Here is a 15,399-nt window from a genome sequence, read left to right on the forward strand (position 1 = left end):
TCTTAGGATGAAATCCTAGAACACTAAATTTGTTAAAGTAAATATTATTTTCACTTTTCAAATGTAGAAATTTTTTTTTTTTCAATTTGTATCCTAGAAATAATTATTTTTTTCAATTGTATCCTATTTTTTTTTTTTTTCAAATGTAAGCGTGTCACTATATGTAAAACTAATTTTGATTTTATTTTTCACAAAAAATTGATAGGTAAATTATTTATTTAGATACATTCACGTCCTCGTAAGCTTAACTCAGTTGGTATGGACAATGCATAAAATATACAAGGTCTGGGATTCAAACTCTGGCCACCACAAAAAAAAAAAAAATAAAAGATACATTCACGTCAAAGTAATTTTTTTCTTGAAGGAAAGTCAAAGTGAGTCGGTAGGTTTGACTTTGAGTATAGAATCACGTTTAGAGACAAAAGCTACGAATTCTGACTTGTTGACTTAATTTTAAAGGCAAAACGAATTCTAATCGAAAACCCCAAACATACAAAAAGCAATTTGAAGTCTTCAAAATCACTTTTAGCTCTTCTAAAAGTAAATCAAAATATACACTAACTCAGCATGCAAGAGTATGAACACCTACCACCACAATAATCAGTCATTACCTTGTCCAAGAAATGTTAAAAATTTCCACAATCTGAACCCCATCCTGAAATATCTACAAGTCGACGACCAGTCATTTGGCAAAAATCATCACATGAAGTATTTTTTTAATATTCAGGCAGGCCAATATTCTGAGACTTGGCCTCGGTTTTTCCCTTGACAGATTTTCCATCATCTGGCGACGGAGCAGCAGCAGTTAGCTTTCCCATCTTGTTTTGTAAATCAGCAAGTGATTCCTTAGTCACTTTTCCTTTAGGACTTTTCTTTTTATCTACACGCTTTAATTCTAGTCTGTATAATGCACAACCATGGTTAATTTTTGTTGATAAGCAACGATCATGGTTATTTTTTTCTGGTAAGCAACCTTCATGGTTATTGATTTCATACTCGTACAAATGCCACTCAACATAATCAACAGGCTGTGGGTCCATGTAATATGATCTCTTTTGTCCCCCATGTTCCTTCATCACCTGCTTCCTTGATTCATGCCAACCACGCCCACAATAATCAGGGATGGATCTCTGTTTCCTAGTTCCAGAGTCAAATGCCCTTCTAGGCTGGTCAAAGAACAGCCACTCCCTAACAGTTTCACGCTCAAGAAGAGAAATGTCAAACAACTCTGCAAAAAGAAGACGACACAACAATATAAACTTTAAACCCAACCAAATAGACGAAAGAAACAAGTATAGATTGACAAATTTCTTCTATATCACATTTAATAGACAACCTTCTTCTATATCACATTTAATAGACAACCTAGTTGTAGAATTTGCAAGATTTCAATACTGTAATTAATGAGTTACAAAAAAAATAATAAACATGCGTACTAACCTGAAGCATTCCAAGGGGCTTTCGTTGAAGCAGCACCTTCACACTTGGGGATGCCCACTTCTTTTCCCAGTGTCTTTGCAAGAACAGCAGCAAACAAAGGACCGTCTTTCACATCAATGCCACCAGGTCGCAAAATTGGAGTCTTGCCCTCATCCTCACTTTTTGCCAAAAGCTCGTGATTACTACTACAGTAATCCTGGCACTGCTCTAACCCTTGAGCAGGCCTGAAACAGTCCCACAGTGCACATTTTGGGGCTAGGAAAGCAGAAGGTGGAGGGCGGATATTTGGAAGAATATTAGGTATAAAGTTGTCTCCAAAATTTGTGGTGTAATTATCTCCGAAAAGTTGATCATACTCATCAAAGCCTTCTTCAAGATTAAATTGAGCTGATTCTGAGTTTTTTACTTCTGCGTTGTACCCGAGGCTGTGGTCCCGACAAATTAAATCAGAGCTGTGACCTACAGCGTTGTGATCCATATCTTGATTCAAACCGAATGAATGAAAATCCAACTGAGCCATGCCTGAGCTATTTAAAGGACTGCTGAACAGAGTTGAAGCAGAGCCTTCGAAAGTATGACCTAGTGACTGGTTATTATCAAAACATTTCTGCACGAATGGAGCAGCCAGTTGTTATCTCTTAAAGAAAAGCAGGAAAACAAAAGATTAATGAGTAGAGACAAGAATATGATCAAACAGATAGAAATATTCAGCTCGCATACTTCTTTTAGAAATTACAAAAAAAAAAAAAAAGAGGGTCTGTTTGCTTTCTAAAGACATTCTCAAATTTCATTTAATCACACCACAAATGAAAGGCTAATAATCGTACTAGCTGATGGATGGCTAGCTATGGGGAATGTATTTTCGAGAATATTGAACACAGTTCTTCAGCATTTTCCATATTTCTGAAAATACTGAATCTGTTATTGAAATTGCATTTAAAAAAATGTAGAATGCATTCTCTAATGCTTATTTTCAATGAAAGTGAAAACAGTTATATATATAAGCTATGGCCCTAGGTTCTATGTTAAATATTTCCATTTTAGGAACAACTAACCACTCAAGTGGTTAATTAAGTGAAGTGGATAAACATTCACAACTCTCTGAGCACCAATGGTTAACTAGTCCTGACTAGAAATGTTTTCTAAGAGTTCTCTTTTGGTAATTTTACCTCAACAAATGAATTTCAACAAGTTGGAATCAATGTGAACTGAAAAATCAGAACAAGGTTGAATGTCTTCCTAAAGAGATCAGATGACTTGGCCAGAGCTCGAGTGATACACTTTGGGAATTGGGTGGGGTTATGGTAATTCCCCGTAAACAAGAAGGTTAAAAAATGTGTCAGCCAATAGGTTTGCCTGAATGAACTAAAAGACCGCACACCACATGATAGGAATTAGATTAGTTTATTAAACTACGGATATCTCAAATATGAATTGTTGCTTACAATTAGACACAATCGTACAACCGGAGACCAGTTTGTGACATAATTTAGAAAAGGAAATCGGAATAGTAGAACAATGTAAGGAACAAAATCAAAATACAACTGAGAATCATTAGAAAAGAAACAATTAGGGTAAGGTTTTGCTTCAAATTAAGAACCAGACAAATTAACATGTCACGCATATATCCGACATATATATATATATATAGGGGTTATACGGATGGCTTGGTGGCTGGGGTGGGGGAGTTAAGGAATGGAGTGATAAGAAGGTTGAGGTTTTGATCTCCAATCCCAGCATAATACTAACATTGTGAATTTCAAAACAAAACAAAAAATGCCAAAGATATATAGAAGATTCTCCAGAACAAGTGAAAGAAACTCACCTCCTGATAAAACTCATAATTGCTATCAGTAATGTTATTTTGATGGTAATCAGTGTTAAACAGCCCAGGTTTAGTCAGAGGACTGATGGCGTCGTCTTTCTCCTCAAATCCTTGCAACAGTTGGGCTAATTCCCCGGGAAACGACCCAAGGCTCCCATCCTATAGAATGCCAACATATACATATAAATACATATATTTCATATCTCTTTGCAGGATGGGGAATAAACACAGATACAGTATTATTGGAGCTACGTATAAGAATTGAAAGACATACATTTAAGGAGGTAGCTGGAGACTCGAGTTCTGCCTTCCACTCTCGAAGCAACTGATGCATCTGCTCCTCAATGATGAGAATATCAGTAGCTCTGCTTTCCTTTCTTGCAGACTGAAGATTGGTGAAAATCCCTTGAATCTTATTCACCATGTGTCTCTCCTTCTCTTTCATGGATTTCTGAGAAGAAGAAGATCCATATTTTCCCCCTGAGTTTTCTTTCATCATACCTTCCTTCAAAAAAAAAAAAAAAATCAACAATTGTAATTAGACATAACAAACTCATAGAAAGTGGATTTTAAACTCATTTCCACTGTCATTTAACGAGTCCGGGAACCAAGACACACAAAATAGGCATTTCACATTGAAGCAAAATATAATAATAATCGCAACATTAATAGACCTAGTTGAGAAATTCTAGGGTTTTCTACAGCAAAATTGAATTTATAGTGATCGATCGGTAACAAAGTAAGAATATACCTTGAGGCGGTTGGAGGAAGGTTGTTCCGGTGGAATGAGAACCCTACCCTCGGCGGCGATTTGTTGAAGTAACGTTTCAAACTTATATTTGACGCAACTACTTCTTCTGGAATTGGTTTTTCTGATTCACTCACTTCACAAAAATATGTTTATATCTATCTCTTTTTCATTATAAATTTCGGATTAAATCAAGTTTTAATATTTTTTTCTTTATAAATTTCGGATTAAATCAAGTTTTAATATTTTTTCTATCTTCTGTTTTTTCGAATAAATAAACATCATGGTCCACCTAAGTACCTCAAGTCAATAAATAAATAAATAAATATATCCTGGTCCAAATTATAACAAAATTAAGTTTCAGAAAATTAAGTTTGTTATTAAAATTCTTTCTCTCTCCTTCCCAAAACATAACCGTTGCCAATTTTATTCTCCTTGATCTACCAAATTAAGGTGAAAGTTTATTTTAGTAACTAGCATGTTTTACACAATAGACTTCTTCCTCCTTCTCCTCCAAAAAATCGTTTGATTTTTTTAATATTATATCTATAAAAACTCACTTGTTGACCTAGTGGTATTGACTTGGGATGGGAGTGTGCTCCTCCTTAAAGTCTCAGGTTCGATTCTCTCTGGTGTCAATTTGGATGAGCTAATTTAGCTTCTTCAAAAAAATATATTATATCTATATATAAAAAAGAATTATATCACTAGCTTCTTCAAAAAAATATATTATATCTATATATAAAAAAGAATTATATGACTATTTAAGAAATAAATAGATCGTCTAAAACCAACTCTTAAGAGATTAATATACACACACAACACTGACACTTTTGCTTTTGGTTGTTGTCGAAAATCAATGGCTTGTGTTCTTGTGTTAATAAAATCGAGATTGAGAAATTAGAGATTGAGTATTAAAAAGAAAGGATACACATAAACTCGGGTAAGATAATATGATTTTCAAGATTCAAATCTATAATTTTATTTTGATATGAGTTCTTAGTGTTGAAATATATGATCCTTCATTTATATTTCATAGGAATGTTAGATTTAATGCTTTAAGATTCATATGAAAACATACCAATATGACAAAAATAACGTGAAAAAAAGATAAAAGGTGAAATCGTTACTTGAAATTAAGCTAAGGGACGATAAATATAATTTTGCCTATTATTTTCAAGGTTTAATTGCATGTTTGATCCCTTATATTTATTTTAGGTTTTAAGTTGATCCATTATGTTTTAAAAGTTTCAAGGTGTTGTCCCTGTGAGCTTAGCTCAGTTGGTAAGGACAATGCATAATATATGCAAGGTCCGGGGTTCGAATCCCGAACACCACAAAAAAAAAAATTTCAAGTTGGTCCCTTACGTTTTAAAGTTTTCAAGTTGGTCCAAAACGTTATTCACGTTGGAATAAGTTAAGTCTCATCCGCGACATGATATTGAATAAAATAAAAAGATTAAAAAAAATGTTTTAAAACTGATTTTCTAAAGAAGTTAAATTCCTTCACCCATATTGTCAACCCAAATCTTTAAACGGTTAAGTGACGGAAGAGACTAACTTATTCAAATGTGAGTAACGTTTTGAACCAACTTGAAACTTTTGAAACATAAGGGACCAACTTGAAACTTTTAAAACACAAAGGACCAACTTGAAACCTAAAATAAACATAAGGGACCAACTTGAAACTATGCAATTAAGTTTTTTTTTTTAATAATACCAACAATATCAAATGTTATAACATTTAAGGGTATAATTGAAAGTGAAAAAATCAGCCCAAAATCATGTATTTTCTTTATATATAAAGTATAGATTGAGGGTAGAAATAAACTAAGCTAAGATAAGTCGTGTAAAACCTAAGCCTTACCTGGTAATAAAATTCAAGGCTCAAGTGTTTAGTTTGTTACATGTCATTGGCTCTTTTTTTGGGTCTGAGCCTACCCTTATTAAAAGTTTGGTATGACACATTAGTCTACTTAAACATCTATTTATATTAACATTTTTCAATAAGTAATCTGACATATTGTTTAAATATAGACTATCAAACTAATACGTGAATGAGATTAAATTATATTTTAAAATTTAACATAATAATAGTACATTTTGAAATATATGTGAATAAGAGTCTAATAAGTGAAATTTATTGATAATGATATTATTGGTGGTATGTTGCTACCCTTAAATTATGTGCATTTTCTATCCAAAAAAAATTATGTGCATTTCAATGGAAGTATAGGAAGACATAGTAATCAATACTCAATAGACCCAAAAAGAAAAGAAAGTCAAAAGCCAAATAACATGAAGCAAAATGATTTGTCTTCTGAATTGGGCTGTTAACTCGAAAGATAGATGTTGAAAAGGCAAGTCAAAGAAACTTTACTATATCTGATCTCATTTACAAAATTTCGGACAAGGGATTTATTTTCATTTGACAGATGTGATCAGTAGCAAAGTGAGTGACAAACAAAACTTTAGATGAGAGAAATGTAGTTTATCCATAGGCTTGAGAGATCTGATTATCTTCTATCAGGAAGGTTTGTACTCTTGTAGCTTTTGCCCAAAGGTGGTTTGACACATTCCCAATAGAAAACCAAACATGATTATTCAGAAAGAAATTTTTTAACAAGAACACATTGACAAATTTTTGTTCTGCATTCTTTTATCTCTTGAGGATTGGTGTGTTTAAGACTAATCCTCACCACATTTAAATGTAATATGCTTGTATTTACACGTTATTAGCATCAATTCTCAAACCTATGAACTATACTTCTAAAGAGTTATATAAAATCTGCATGCAATGCTTAACATCTACCACAATCAATTGGATTTTGATTTTATATCTTCACCGGCATTGCCGAGCCTGAAGTTAAAAAAGCCGATAAGCCCTCGCCCTCTAGCAAGTTTTTCCATCTCTTGAAGCTTTTGTTCAAGAAGTTCAATTTCCCTGCTCAACTCTTCACTCCTAGTCTTTATTGCCTGCAGAGATACAAAAATAGTGAGCACAGCCTTGGGATTTAGAATAATTTGGCCTCTACAGCTGCTTCCACCCCCAGCAATGAACAGACTGCAAGAAGACTAACTTTGATCTGCTTCAATGAACTACATAATCTACCCTCGTAGAAAGATAGTCCACAATGAGAAGAAAGACCCAAAAGACAACCTGTATTTCTTGTCTGCGTAGTTCTTCCTTTCTTGCCTCTGATCTAGCACTTCTATGCACCTCATAGATTACAGCAGCTCCTGCAACCTAAATAAAAGGAAATTAAATTCACAATAAGTTAATACTGATATTAGTTGTTAAAAAGACAACAGATGACAAGAGAAAAATTCTTAGTATGCCATTATTCTTTATTACAAAAAGTGGAAATACCCAGCGTTAGCATCTGCCACCTGCAAATTGCAGTGGCTCACCCATTTCTTATAAAATTCACAGATAGCTTGCACCAAGCCTGTTGTATCGTACTGTGACAGCCAAAATGCTTTGCATACAGCAGTAAATCATGTATTTCATGAGATAACCAAACAAGTGGATATAGATTGTCATGTGGTTAGGGCTGATGAAACTGCTACCTCTGTCAAGCAGTGATCAAACTGCAGACTTCTTCCAGGGAGTCTGCCTAGTTTGTCGTTAAGTCAGTTACATGCCGACTAGGCAAGTTAGTTAGACTAAAGTGATGGCCCAACAAGAGAATTAGTTCACTTAAGTTTTGTTCCATTTGTAAGGTTTTAAATACGGGTCTGTTACCGCGAAAACGGCCGCGACAAAAAGATATAGGTGGCCACCGATACCGTGTTTACCTGTTTTCAGGCTGAGATGAAAAATCACACCAAAACTCCCGTTACACCGTGACAAAAAGCCGATACAACCGTAAAACTCCGTTACGAATGCGACACATCATTACAGAAGCGAAAAACACAACACCGTTCATAAGGAAAGGAAAAATAGATAATGAGAGACTGTGATGAGCCAATAGTATCTCATATTCCTTTCATCGCCTATTTCTTGTGTTCTACTTGTATAGTGTTGTAAGGTTATAATTATTATATTTATTTTAACTATTATTAATTAAATGACTTTATTTTATCTTTTGCTATAGAAAATAAGTTATATAATAAGCGCTTACACCATGATTACTTAATTAAGCCGTTTCCTCAAACAGTCAGAACCTTACCCGTCCCTTGTATGAAAATAAATACGAATGCACAAACAGTAAAGACAGAGAATTGTACACAGGGTAATATAAACAAACAGGTAGATGGCAATTAACAAAAGAAGAAAGAACAGTAAAATCGACAATTCTTACAGAAAAGACGAAGAGTTCTCCAAGAAGATCAGCAGCAGCTTGAACAGCCTTTTCTTCATTAAGAGGACGAATGACGACATCAGTAGCTTTACCATAAATGCGTCTCTGAATTCTTGTGGTAAACCTGTGATTAGCCTGTGCAATGCTGATGATGAAACTGCGAAATTTCGGGTGGTATCCGGCTTCTTTCTTTAACCTATTGGCGATGGGTTTGCATACCGTTCTCAAAACAAGTGTTCCTAGTTTAACTAGTGGTAGTACTGCCATTTCTGGAACTGTCTAGTGGCCGGCCACTGCTATTCACGATCACGATTACGATTAGTCACGTAATAGAGTAAAGGTGAGTTTGTTATTGTTGTGTACGTTTGGTTTGTAGGTGACGAAGGTGATGGTGTTTTCTTTCTTGCTCAACAAGCCCGATCATTCCAACTATTAATTAATTACTGCGTATGTGAACGAATCAAGCAATATTAGTTGTAATGGATTTTATTTTTATCCATCTGATCTTAAATTGATGGTAGAGATCGTTTAATATTGCTTTTATTAATAACTAATATAAACCGTTAGATATCAAATCAATTGTTCAAATCTAATATTGTGTGTAACTATTACTACTTTTTTCTACTTGGCAAGGTTTTATAAATGGTGTCTTGATATATGAATTGGATTGCACGTAATTACTGTACCTGTGTAATGAATTTCGGTCGTCTGATCTAAAATTAATGGTAAAGATTAACTTGACATAAAAGAGATAAATAATTAAAGTGAAAAATTAATATTCTGTCAAAAAAAGTTTTAAAATAAATCATCAAATTTGCAACTTTTTTTTTGTTGAGAAATTTTACTCTCTCGAATTTTTTTTTATTTATTTTTTGCAATTTTACTACCATATATTTTTTTAGAAGAAAATTACTAGTATATATATATTTTTTTACAAGTAATAAAAAAGAATCCTGAATGAAGCAAACGTCGTTTTATGATTCAGAGAGAAAATAAAACCCTGCATCGAAACCATTCCCTTTAAACCCTAAAACCTCAAAACTGAAAGTAAAATCCTTAAAATTTGATCACAAAGATGCAGCACGATGAGGTTATATGGCAAGTTATCAGGCACAACCATTGCAGTTACATGGCCAAAATTACCACCGGTATTTTTTGTAGAAACCCTTACAATGTCACCGGAATTTGTAACCGAAGTTCATGCCCTTTAGCTAATAGTCGCTATGCCACCATTCGTGAAGACAATGGTACTTTTTCTTGTTCATCTTTTTTGTTGTGTTATATTTCAGCTAGAAATTGAGCTATATAGTTATGAAATTCTTGTGGGGTGTGGAAAAAACTGCATTATTTGGCTGAGTTGATGTTAAAATTCACTTTTTTCAACAACCCATTTGATTAAAATGACATTTAGGTTATGTTGTATATTGACTTTGATATCTTAGACATTTGGTTCTTCATGTGGGGTAGGTAATAATTTGGTTAGTTTCATGTAGCATGTCAATGATTATGATTAAGGCTCTGTTTGGATAAAAAAAAAAAAAAAAAAACTTATTTTGCAGCTTATATATCATGAGGTCTTATCATGAAAGCGCTTAATTTTTATAATAAATAAAAGATAAAATAAAGTCAAACTTATTTTCGTATAAGCTATAAGCTGTTTTAATAAGTTATCTTGGAGAGTTTATGGAAAATATGATGTTTTCATAAGTTATCTTGGAGGGCTTATGGAAATAAGTTGATTTTGTAAATTCTCCCAACGCCTTGGCGTAACGGGAAAGTTGTTGTCACATCACTGAAAGGTCACACGTTCAAGTCTTGGAAACAGCCTCCTGTGTAAAAAAACAGGGTAAGACTGCGTACAATACACCCAAAATGGTGGGACCCCTTCTCGGGCTCTGCACACGCAGGAGCTTTAGTGCACCGGGCTGCCCCTTTTTTTATAAGTTCTCCCAACCCGTCTCAGAAGTGCTTATGCCAGCAGACAAACTCAAATAATCCTATCTAAACAGACCCTAAATGGTTGTATCGTATCCTTTTGAATGGAAAATGTAATAATAAGTTGATAGTTTATGGTAGAGAATGCAAGCAATGATACAATTGCATTGTGTGATGTAGGTGTGTTTTACCTCTACATGAAAACTATTGAAAGAGCTCATACGCCAAAGGATTTGTGGGAAAGAGTTAAGCTGCCTAGGAATTACCAGCAGGCACTTGAAGTCATTGACAAACATCTGGTACTGCATATCTACGTAGTTTATGCAATCTTTATTTGTTTGACGTTTTATTTGTAAGTAATTGTTGTGATTAGTCGCTTGCCTGACCTTTACTGCACTGACAGATGTATTGGCCCAAGCTTCTTATACACAAGATAAAACAAAGATTGACCAAAATGACTCAGATGCGGATACGTATGAGGAAACTTTCTTTGAAAACAAGGTTTGAGACTTCATTCTCCTTTGCTTCTTTTTAACAATAATAATAATACTATTATAAATTTACATTCGTGTGACAATTCTTCTTCTCCTTTATCTACTATATTTTAGGCTGTAGTCTTGAATTAATGTCCATAGCAGTTTCTCCATAAAAGTGGCCTGATTGATCATGTTGGTTGTTGTTGTTTTACAGGGAGAAAATAACGACACTGCCAAGAAAAGAGGTTAAGAGAGAAGCTAGAAGAGAAGAGAAAGCTGAAAAAGCAGCTGTGCTAGAAAAGGTTATACTTGATCCGAATGTTACCCGTGCGTACTAAATTATGTTATATTTGCTTTCCTCACTGTTTCTTTTGAATATTACTTAGTCTATTGAGAAAGAGCTATTGGTACGCCTTCAAAACGGACTTTACCAGACAGGAGGTGATATATGCAACGCTAATTTTGAAGCATACAAAAAAGTTATTGATATGGTGGAGAAATCTCAAGCTGTTGAAGAAGAGGATGAAATGGTACATGTTTAATATTAATTATGCATTTTGCTCTGCTGTCATTTCTGTTTAAATCTAAATTCTTAGTAACTTAACTTGGTAATATGTTGAGCCTGGTATATTTCTTTTATCTTTTCAGATTGAAGAGGAAACAGAAACAGGAACAGAATATGTTGAATTTGAAGAGGAAGATGATATAGAAGATTTTGGTGCTTTTGCAATTCACGAGTCACAGGGAAATGGCAGCGATGATGAAAATGGTAACATTTAGTTTAGAAACTTTGCAATATGCATGGAGTGTTTTTTTTTTTTTTTTTTCATGCTAAAATATATTTGAAATAGGTTATGGAAATGTTTCGTGAAATATTTCTTCACTCATCAAGGACTTTGCTTTTGCATAACTGAAACTAAAATACAAAAGATTCTGGATTAGATATGCATGGTATGATACTTAAGTGTGTCATGTGACATCATTTTCATTGAACTGTGTCATGTGAAATCATTTTCTTTGAGCTGTAGTAAATATTGGATGAGAATTTTATTTGCTGCATACTTTATACTCTAGTTATGTGTCATATTTTTCACTTCCTCTAGATACTGCAGTCATATCTGTACTTTAAATCTTAGCTTTACAATAACATATCTTCTGATAGTTTCAAGTTATTATTTACTATACAATTCGAACAATGCAAATGATAGAAAATGGGTAGAAAATAGTTATCCATACTATGGATGATTATTTTATCTTTTCCTTGTTTGGTTGGTTGGGTAGAAAACGGGAGAAGGGAAATTTTGCTAATCAGAGGAATGCACTTTTTTTCTTCTCATGTCGTGATGGAGGGACGAAATATCAAGGGGGAGAAATAATGTGAGGCTCAAATTGAAGTTTTCCCTCTCAAGTGAAGAGACAACTAAAAAAATTTAGTAGACAATTTAACTTTTTCCATTTTTTACTCATCTATTTACCTCGCTCATCTAGCCTGGGATCCTTTTGATTCTTATTTATCAAGGTTGAAAAAAATACTATCTCGATTATTATTCATTTTCTTTCTTTTCACTTTAAATCCAACCGAACAAGCAAAAAAGAAGATTATACTTTTCTCTTCTAGAGTCCCAAAAAATAGACAAAATTCACTTATTTTCTCTTTATTTTATCTTCTCTTCCTTTACTTTCTGCCCATTTTATTATCTTCCATTATCTTTTGCATCCAAATGAGACATATGCTGGAGGCGGGACCTTATCATTTGAGAAGAACACTCTCCTTGTTAGTGATTTTGGAAAATTAAAATGAAACTTACACATTAAAAAGCAATAACATGATGGCATTTACTAATGCAGATGGAAGCGCTGAAGATGAAGAAACTGAAGCACTTAATCAAAGGAAAGCAAAAAGGAAAATGACTTTAGCTTCAAAGAAACTGGAAAAGGATGCCTCTGATTCTAAATCAAAGAAAGCGAAGGTCCTCATTGAGGTAATTTTATACTGTTTCCTCGTATAAAGCGATCCGTTCTTTTAAATGCTATTGTGTATTTTGTCTTGTACTGCTATGAATCACTTTCTGCGTACAACAACTCAACCACTTCTTTTGGGAATTTTGGTGTATAATAATTCTTATATTTACAATTATCAACATTCTGTTATAATTTGAAGGCTTCTATTACTGATTTTAAATAAATGATGCTGCTACAAACTGGATTTTCATTGCTCTGAACTTTCGAGATAGATGATGTTAGTAAAGTGCAGAAATATTTTGTTTCCGAGTTTGAAAATAAAGTTGTTGCCTCCATTTTTGCATGCTGACCTCACAAAGCTACCTACGACTTCTCTTTGTCTTGCTTGGTTGTGTTTGAGTTACCAAATAATTATGTCAAACACACCTTTGTTGTAATATTGCGGTTAGTATTCTCGTGTTCGAAACAATTAAGGGCAACATTTAATTTCAACTTTAATTTTTCTTTGAAAAAGCAAAAGCAATGTTGAAGTGACTGCTTGAGTTCTATATGGTGTAAATTTAAATGAGTTCTGTATTAGAGTAATTTTCTTCATTGTTTGTCAGTTATGAAGTTTAGAGATGTATGAGATACCTAAAAGGGTTAAATATGTTTTTGGTCCCTATAAATATGTCAACTTTTTGTTTTAGTCCCTCTAAAATTTTCCTTCAACTTTTGGTCCCTATAAAATTTTCAATCACTACTTTTGGTCCCTATTTTCAAATTAATTTATGTATTTTTTAATGAAATTGTGCAGAAATGTGTAAAATATTCTAAAACAATTTCCTGAAAAAAATTAGAATTTTTTAACAAAACACAAATTAAATATGAATTTTTAACCGTAAAAAATATAAAAATTCATATTAAATTCATGTTTTGTTAAAAAATTATAAATTTTTTTTGGAGTGATTCTTATAATATTTTGAATTTTTCTGGAAAATTTTATTAAAAAATATGAATTCTACATATGAGTTTACTTTAAAAGAGGGACCAAAAGTGAAGATTGAAAATTTTATAGGGACTAAAAGTTGAAGGAAAATTTTAGAGGGACTAAAACAAAAAGTTGACATATTTATAGGGACCGAAAACATATTTAACCCTACCTAAAATTTCGTAAGTTCTAAACCTGACATCACAATTTTGATTTTCATTGTTTTCAGGTGGAACACGACGATGCTGTCGAAAGGCAAAGAGCGGTGCTGTAGTTGCATTTTGTGTTAGTTACTGATAGGAGAAAGAAGTTGCTATACTAGAAGCCAAATTTTGATTAGTCGTTTCTTCAAATTAGTTTTTACCCTGGAACAAAAGAGATCTGATTGCATTTTGAGTTATATATTGTTTCTTTTCAAGTTATTTTGCTTTTGTTTGAAAGGAAGCCAGTGTTGGCAAATATAAAAATATGAGTTTGGTTTTGTATTACGTTCTTCAGGAATTTTGAGTTCATTATAATTATAGTTATTATGAGAAGTTAAGAACATTATAATAATTTGTCAAACGATTTTTACTTAAATGATGCTTTATTTGACACTTAGCCGTTAGTTGTGTATGAGATAGAACAACTTTTGTCAATGAAGGTTGGTTCAGTTGATAAGAAGTTAACTCACTCACAAGGTTGTGAGTTCAACTTTCGTTGTCAGCGTAAAGATATATTTGAGCAGATGATTATTTGTAAGCACCTCCATTAACTCTTGTCGAGTCTTAATGCTTTGCCTTATCCTGGTGAACCCATGTAAGTATGTAAGTGTCTTGATTCAATTGAAGGGCAATGTTATTTTGTCTATACATATATTCACGGAATAATTCGTTTTGGATCCTGCTATGTTAAAGTTCTATACAGTCTTTTTTATGCCTATATTACTTTATATTGAAAATCAGTTTTTGAAATTCATTCCCACCTTTCTTAAAAGAGCTGTCTTTAGTTAAATCCTATATATTGAAGGTAATCCATACGATAAGATTTATTATTTTTATATAATTAACACGTTTTATTCATTTAGATATTTGAGAGAAAACAAAGACCTCAAAAAAGGATCACTGACAAAGATCAACTATTAGATTAGAGTCATCCTATTGTCTCGCATGGATCAAAATTAAATTGAAGTTGATTGTTTAGACATCAACTGTATCTTAAGCAATCTCATAATTGTTTGTGTGAATCTCATAATTGTTTGTGTGATGATACGTGATGATACTGTAGATTAATAATGAGTGTTATATTTTAATTCAAGCTAAAATAGTATGAAGTAGAGTAACTTACCAATTACCAGTACTTCTGTTCAACATTATGGTGCATAAAATGAAGTTTATTTAACACGCAAACTTACATGTATTGAAATATACGTGAGTACTCGTGATTCACTGACAGGGTTTAGAAGTTCTAAGAATGTTTTCTTTTAGACAGGATTACCTTTGTAACAAAGTATAAGCAAAAACATTCAAAAAATTAAGCGTATTTTCCAAACTAACAAATAGATAGCATTCAAAAAATATTTTAAAAGAGTATTAATGTAAAAATACTTCAGCATGATAGACTCATTGGAGAACATGCACAACATCAACATAATATTATTTACATGATGTGCCCAAGATGGTGAAACATAAACATTGCAATATCATGTGCAGATAGATTCTTGCATTATTCCATTTCCACAAGCAAAAGCAAAAAGATAC

The 15,399-nt window shown here is 33.0% G+C and overlaps 3 protein-coding genes across 4 annotated transcripts; 1 reads left to right on the forward strand and 2 right to left on the reverse strand.

The window, feature by feature from the left end:
- Window positions 1-426: 426 nt before the first annotated feature.
- On the reverse strand, window positions 427-4,139 carry LOC146931688 (transcription factor VOZ1-like). Of its 2 annotated transcripts, none has more exons than XM_085703258.1 (5): window positions 4,017-4,139; window positions 3,540-3,766; window positions 3,266-3,424; window positions 1,441-2,047; window positions 427-1,228 (listed from the first exon to the last, which is right to left on the reverse strand). In XM_085703258.1, the coding sequence occupies exons 2-5, from the start codon at window positions 3,762-3,764 to the stop codon at window positions 717-719; spliced, it is 1,503 nt and encodes a 500-aa protein (XP_085559384.1). In that variant the 5' UTR covers window positions 3,765-3,766; window positions 4,017-4,139; the 3' UTR covers window positions 427-716. The 2 variants fall into 2 exon arrangements, with proteins under 2 accessions (XP_085559384.1, XP_085559383.1); XM_085703257.1 differs by having other exon boundaries at window positions 3,540-3,770.
- A 2,507-nt stretch (window positions 4,140-6,646) lies between these two features.
- LOC146931689 (uncharacterized) lies at window positions 6,647-8,767 on the reverse strand. Its single transcript, XM_085703236.1, has 3 exons — window positions 8,318-8,767; window positions 7,174-7,260; window positions 6,647-6,989 (listed from the first exon to the last, which is right to left on the reverse strand). Exons 1-3 carry the CDS (start codon window positions 8,582-8,584, stop codon window positions 6,831-6,833), a joined length of 513 nt encoding a protein of 170 aa, XP_085559362.1. The 5' UTR covers window positions 8,585-8,767; the 3' UTR covers window positions 6,647-6,830.
- Window positions 8,768-9,288: 521 nt separating this feature from the next.
- LOC146931690 (uncharacterized) lies at window positions 9,289-14,215 on the forward strand. Its single transcript, XM_085703237.1, has 8 exons — window positions 9,289-9,564; window positions 10,433-10,551; window positions 10,656-10,753; window positions 10,943-11,030; window positions 11,115-11,258; window positions 11,377-11,497; window positions 12,577-12,710; window positions 13,890-14,215. Exons 1-8 carry the CDS (start codon window positions 9,393-9,395, stop codon window positions 13,932-13,934), a joined length of 921 nt encoding a protein of 306 aa, XP_085559363.1. The 5' UTR covers window positions 9,289-9,392; the 3' UTR covers window positions 13,935-14,215.
- Window positions 14,216-15,399: the final 1,184 nt, after the last annotated feature.

Source organism: Medicago sativa, chromosome 4, assembly GCF_051527215.1.
Source record: "Medicago sativa cultivar Bolivia chromosome 4, Bolivia_mono, whole genome shotgun sequence".
In the NCBI taxonomy this organism is placed as follows: Eukaryota; Viridiplantae; Streptophyta; class Magnoliopsida; order Fabales; family Fabaceae; genus Medicago; species Medicago sativa.

Excerpts from the sequence above, each read along its gene's own strand:
- LOC146931688 (XM_085703258.1), bottom strand. The coding sequence starts at position 3,764 with ATGATGAAAGAAAACTCAGGGGGAAAATATGGATCTTCTTCTTCTCAG. Across the intron at positions 3,425-3,539 it reads CTCCAGCTACCTCCTTAAAT|GATGGGAGCCTTGGGTCGTT; the intron begins GTATGTCTTTCA and ends GGCATTCTATAG. Across the intron at positions 1,229-1,440 it reads AGCCCCTTGGAATGCTTCAG|AGTTGTTTGACATTTCTCTT; the intron begins GTTAGTACGCAT and ends TTCTTTTTGCAG.
- LOC146931689 (XM_085703236.1), bottom strand. The coding sequence starts at position 8,584 with ATGGCAGTACTACCACTAGTTAAACTAGGAACACTTGTTTTGAGAACG. Across the intron at positions 7,261-8,317 it reads GAGAACTCTTCGTCTTTTCT|GTTGCAGGAGCTGCTGTAAT; the intron begins GTAAGAATTGTC and ends CCTTTTATTTAG. Across the intron at positions 6,990-7,173 it reads TACGCAGACAAGAAATACAG|GCAATAAAGACTAGGAGTGA; the intron begins GTTGTCTTTTGG and ends GTATCTCTGCAG.
- LOC146931690 (XM_085703237.1), top strand. The coding sequence starts at position 9,393 with ATGCAGCACGATGAGGTTATATGGCAAGTTATCAGGCACAACCATTGC. Across the intron at positions 11,031-11,114 it reads AAGCAGCTGTGCTAGAAAAG|TCTATTGAGAAAGAGCTATT; the intron begins GTTATACTTGAT and ends AATATTACTTAG. Across the intron at positions 11,259-11,376 it reads TTGAAGAAGAGGATGAAATG|ATTGAAGAGGAAACAGAAAC; the intron begins GTACATGTTTAA and ends TTATCTTTTCAG.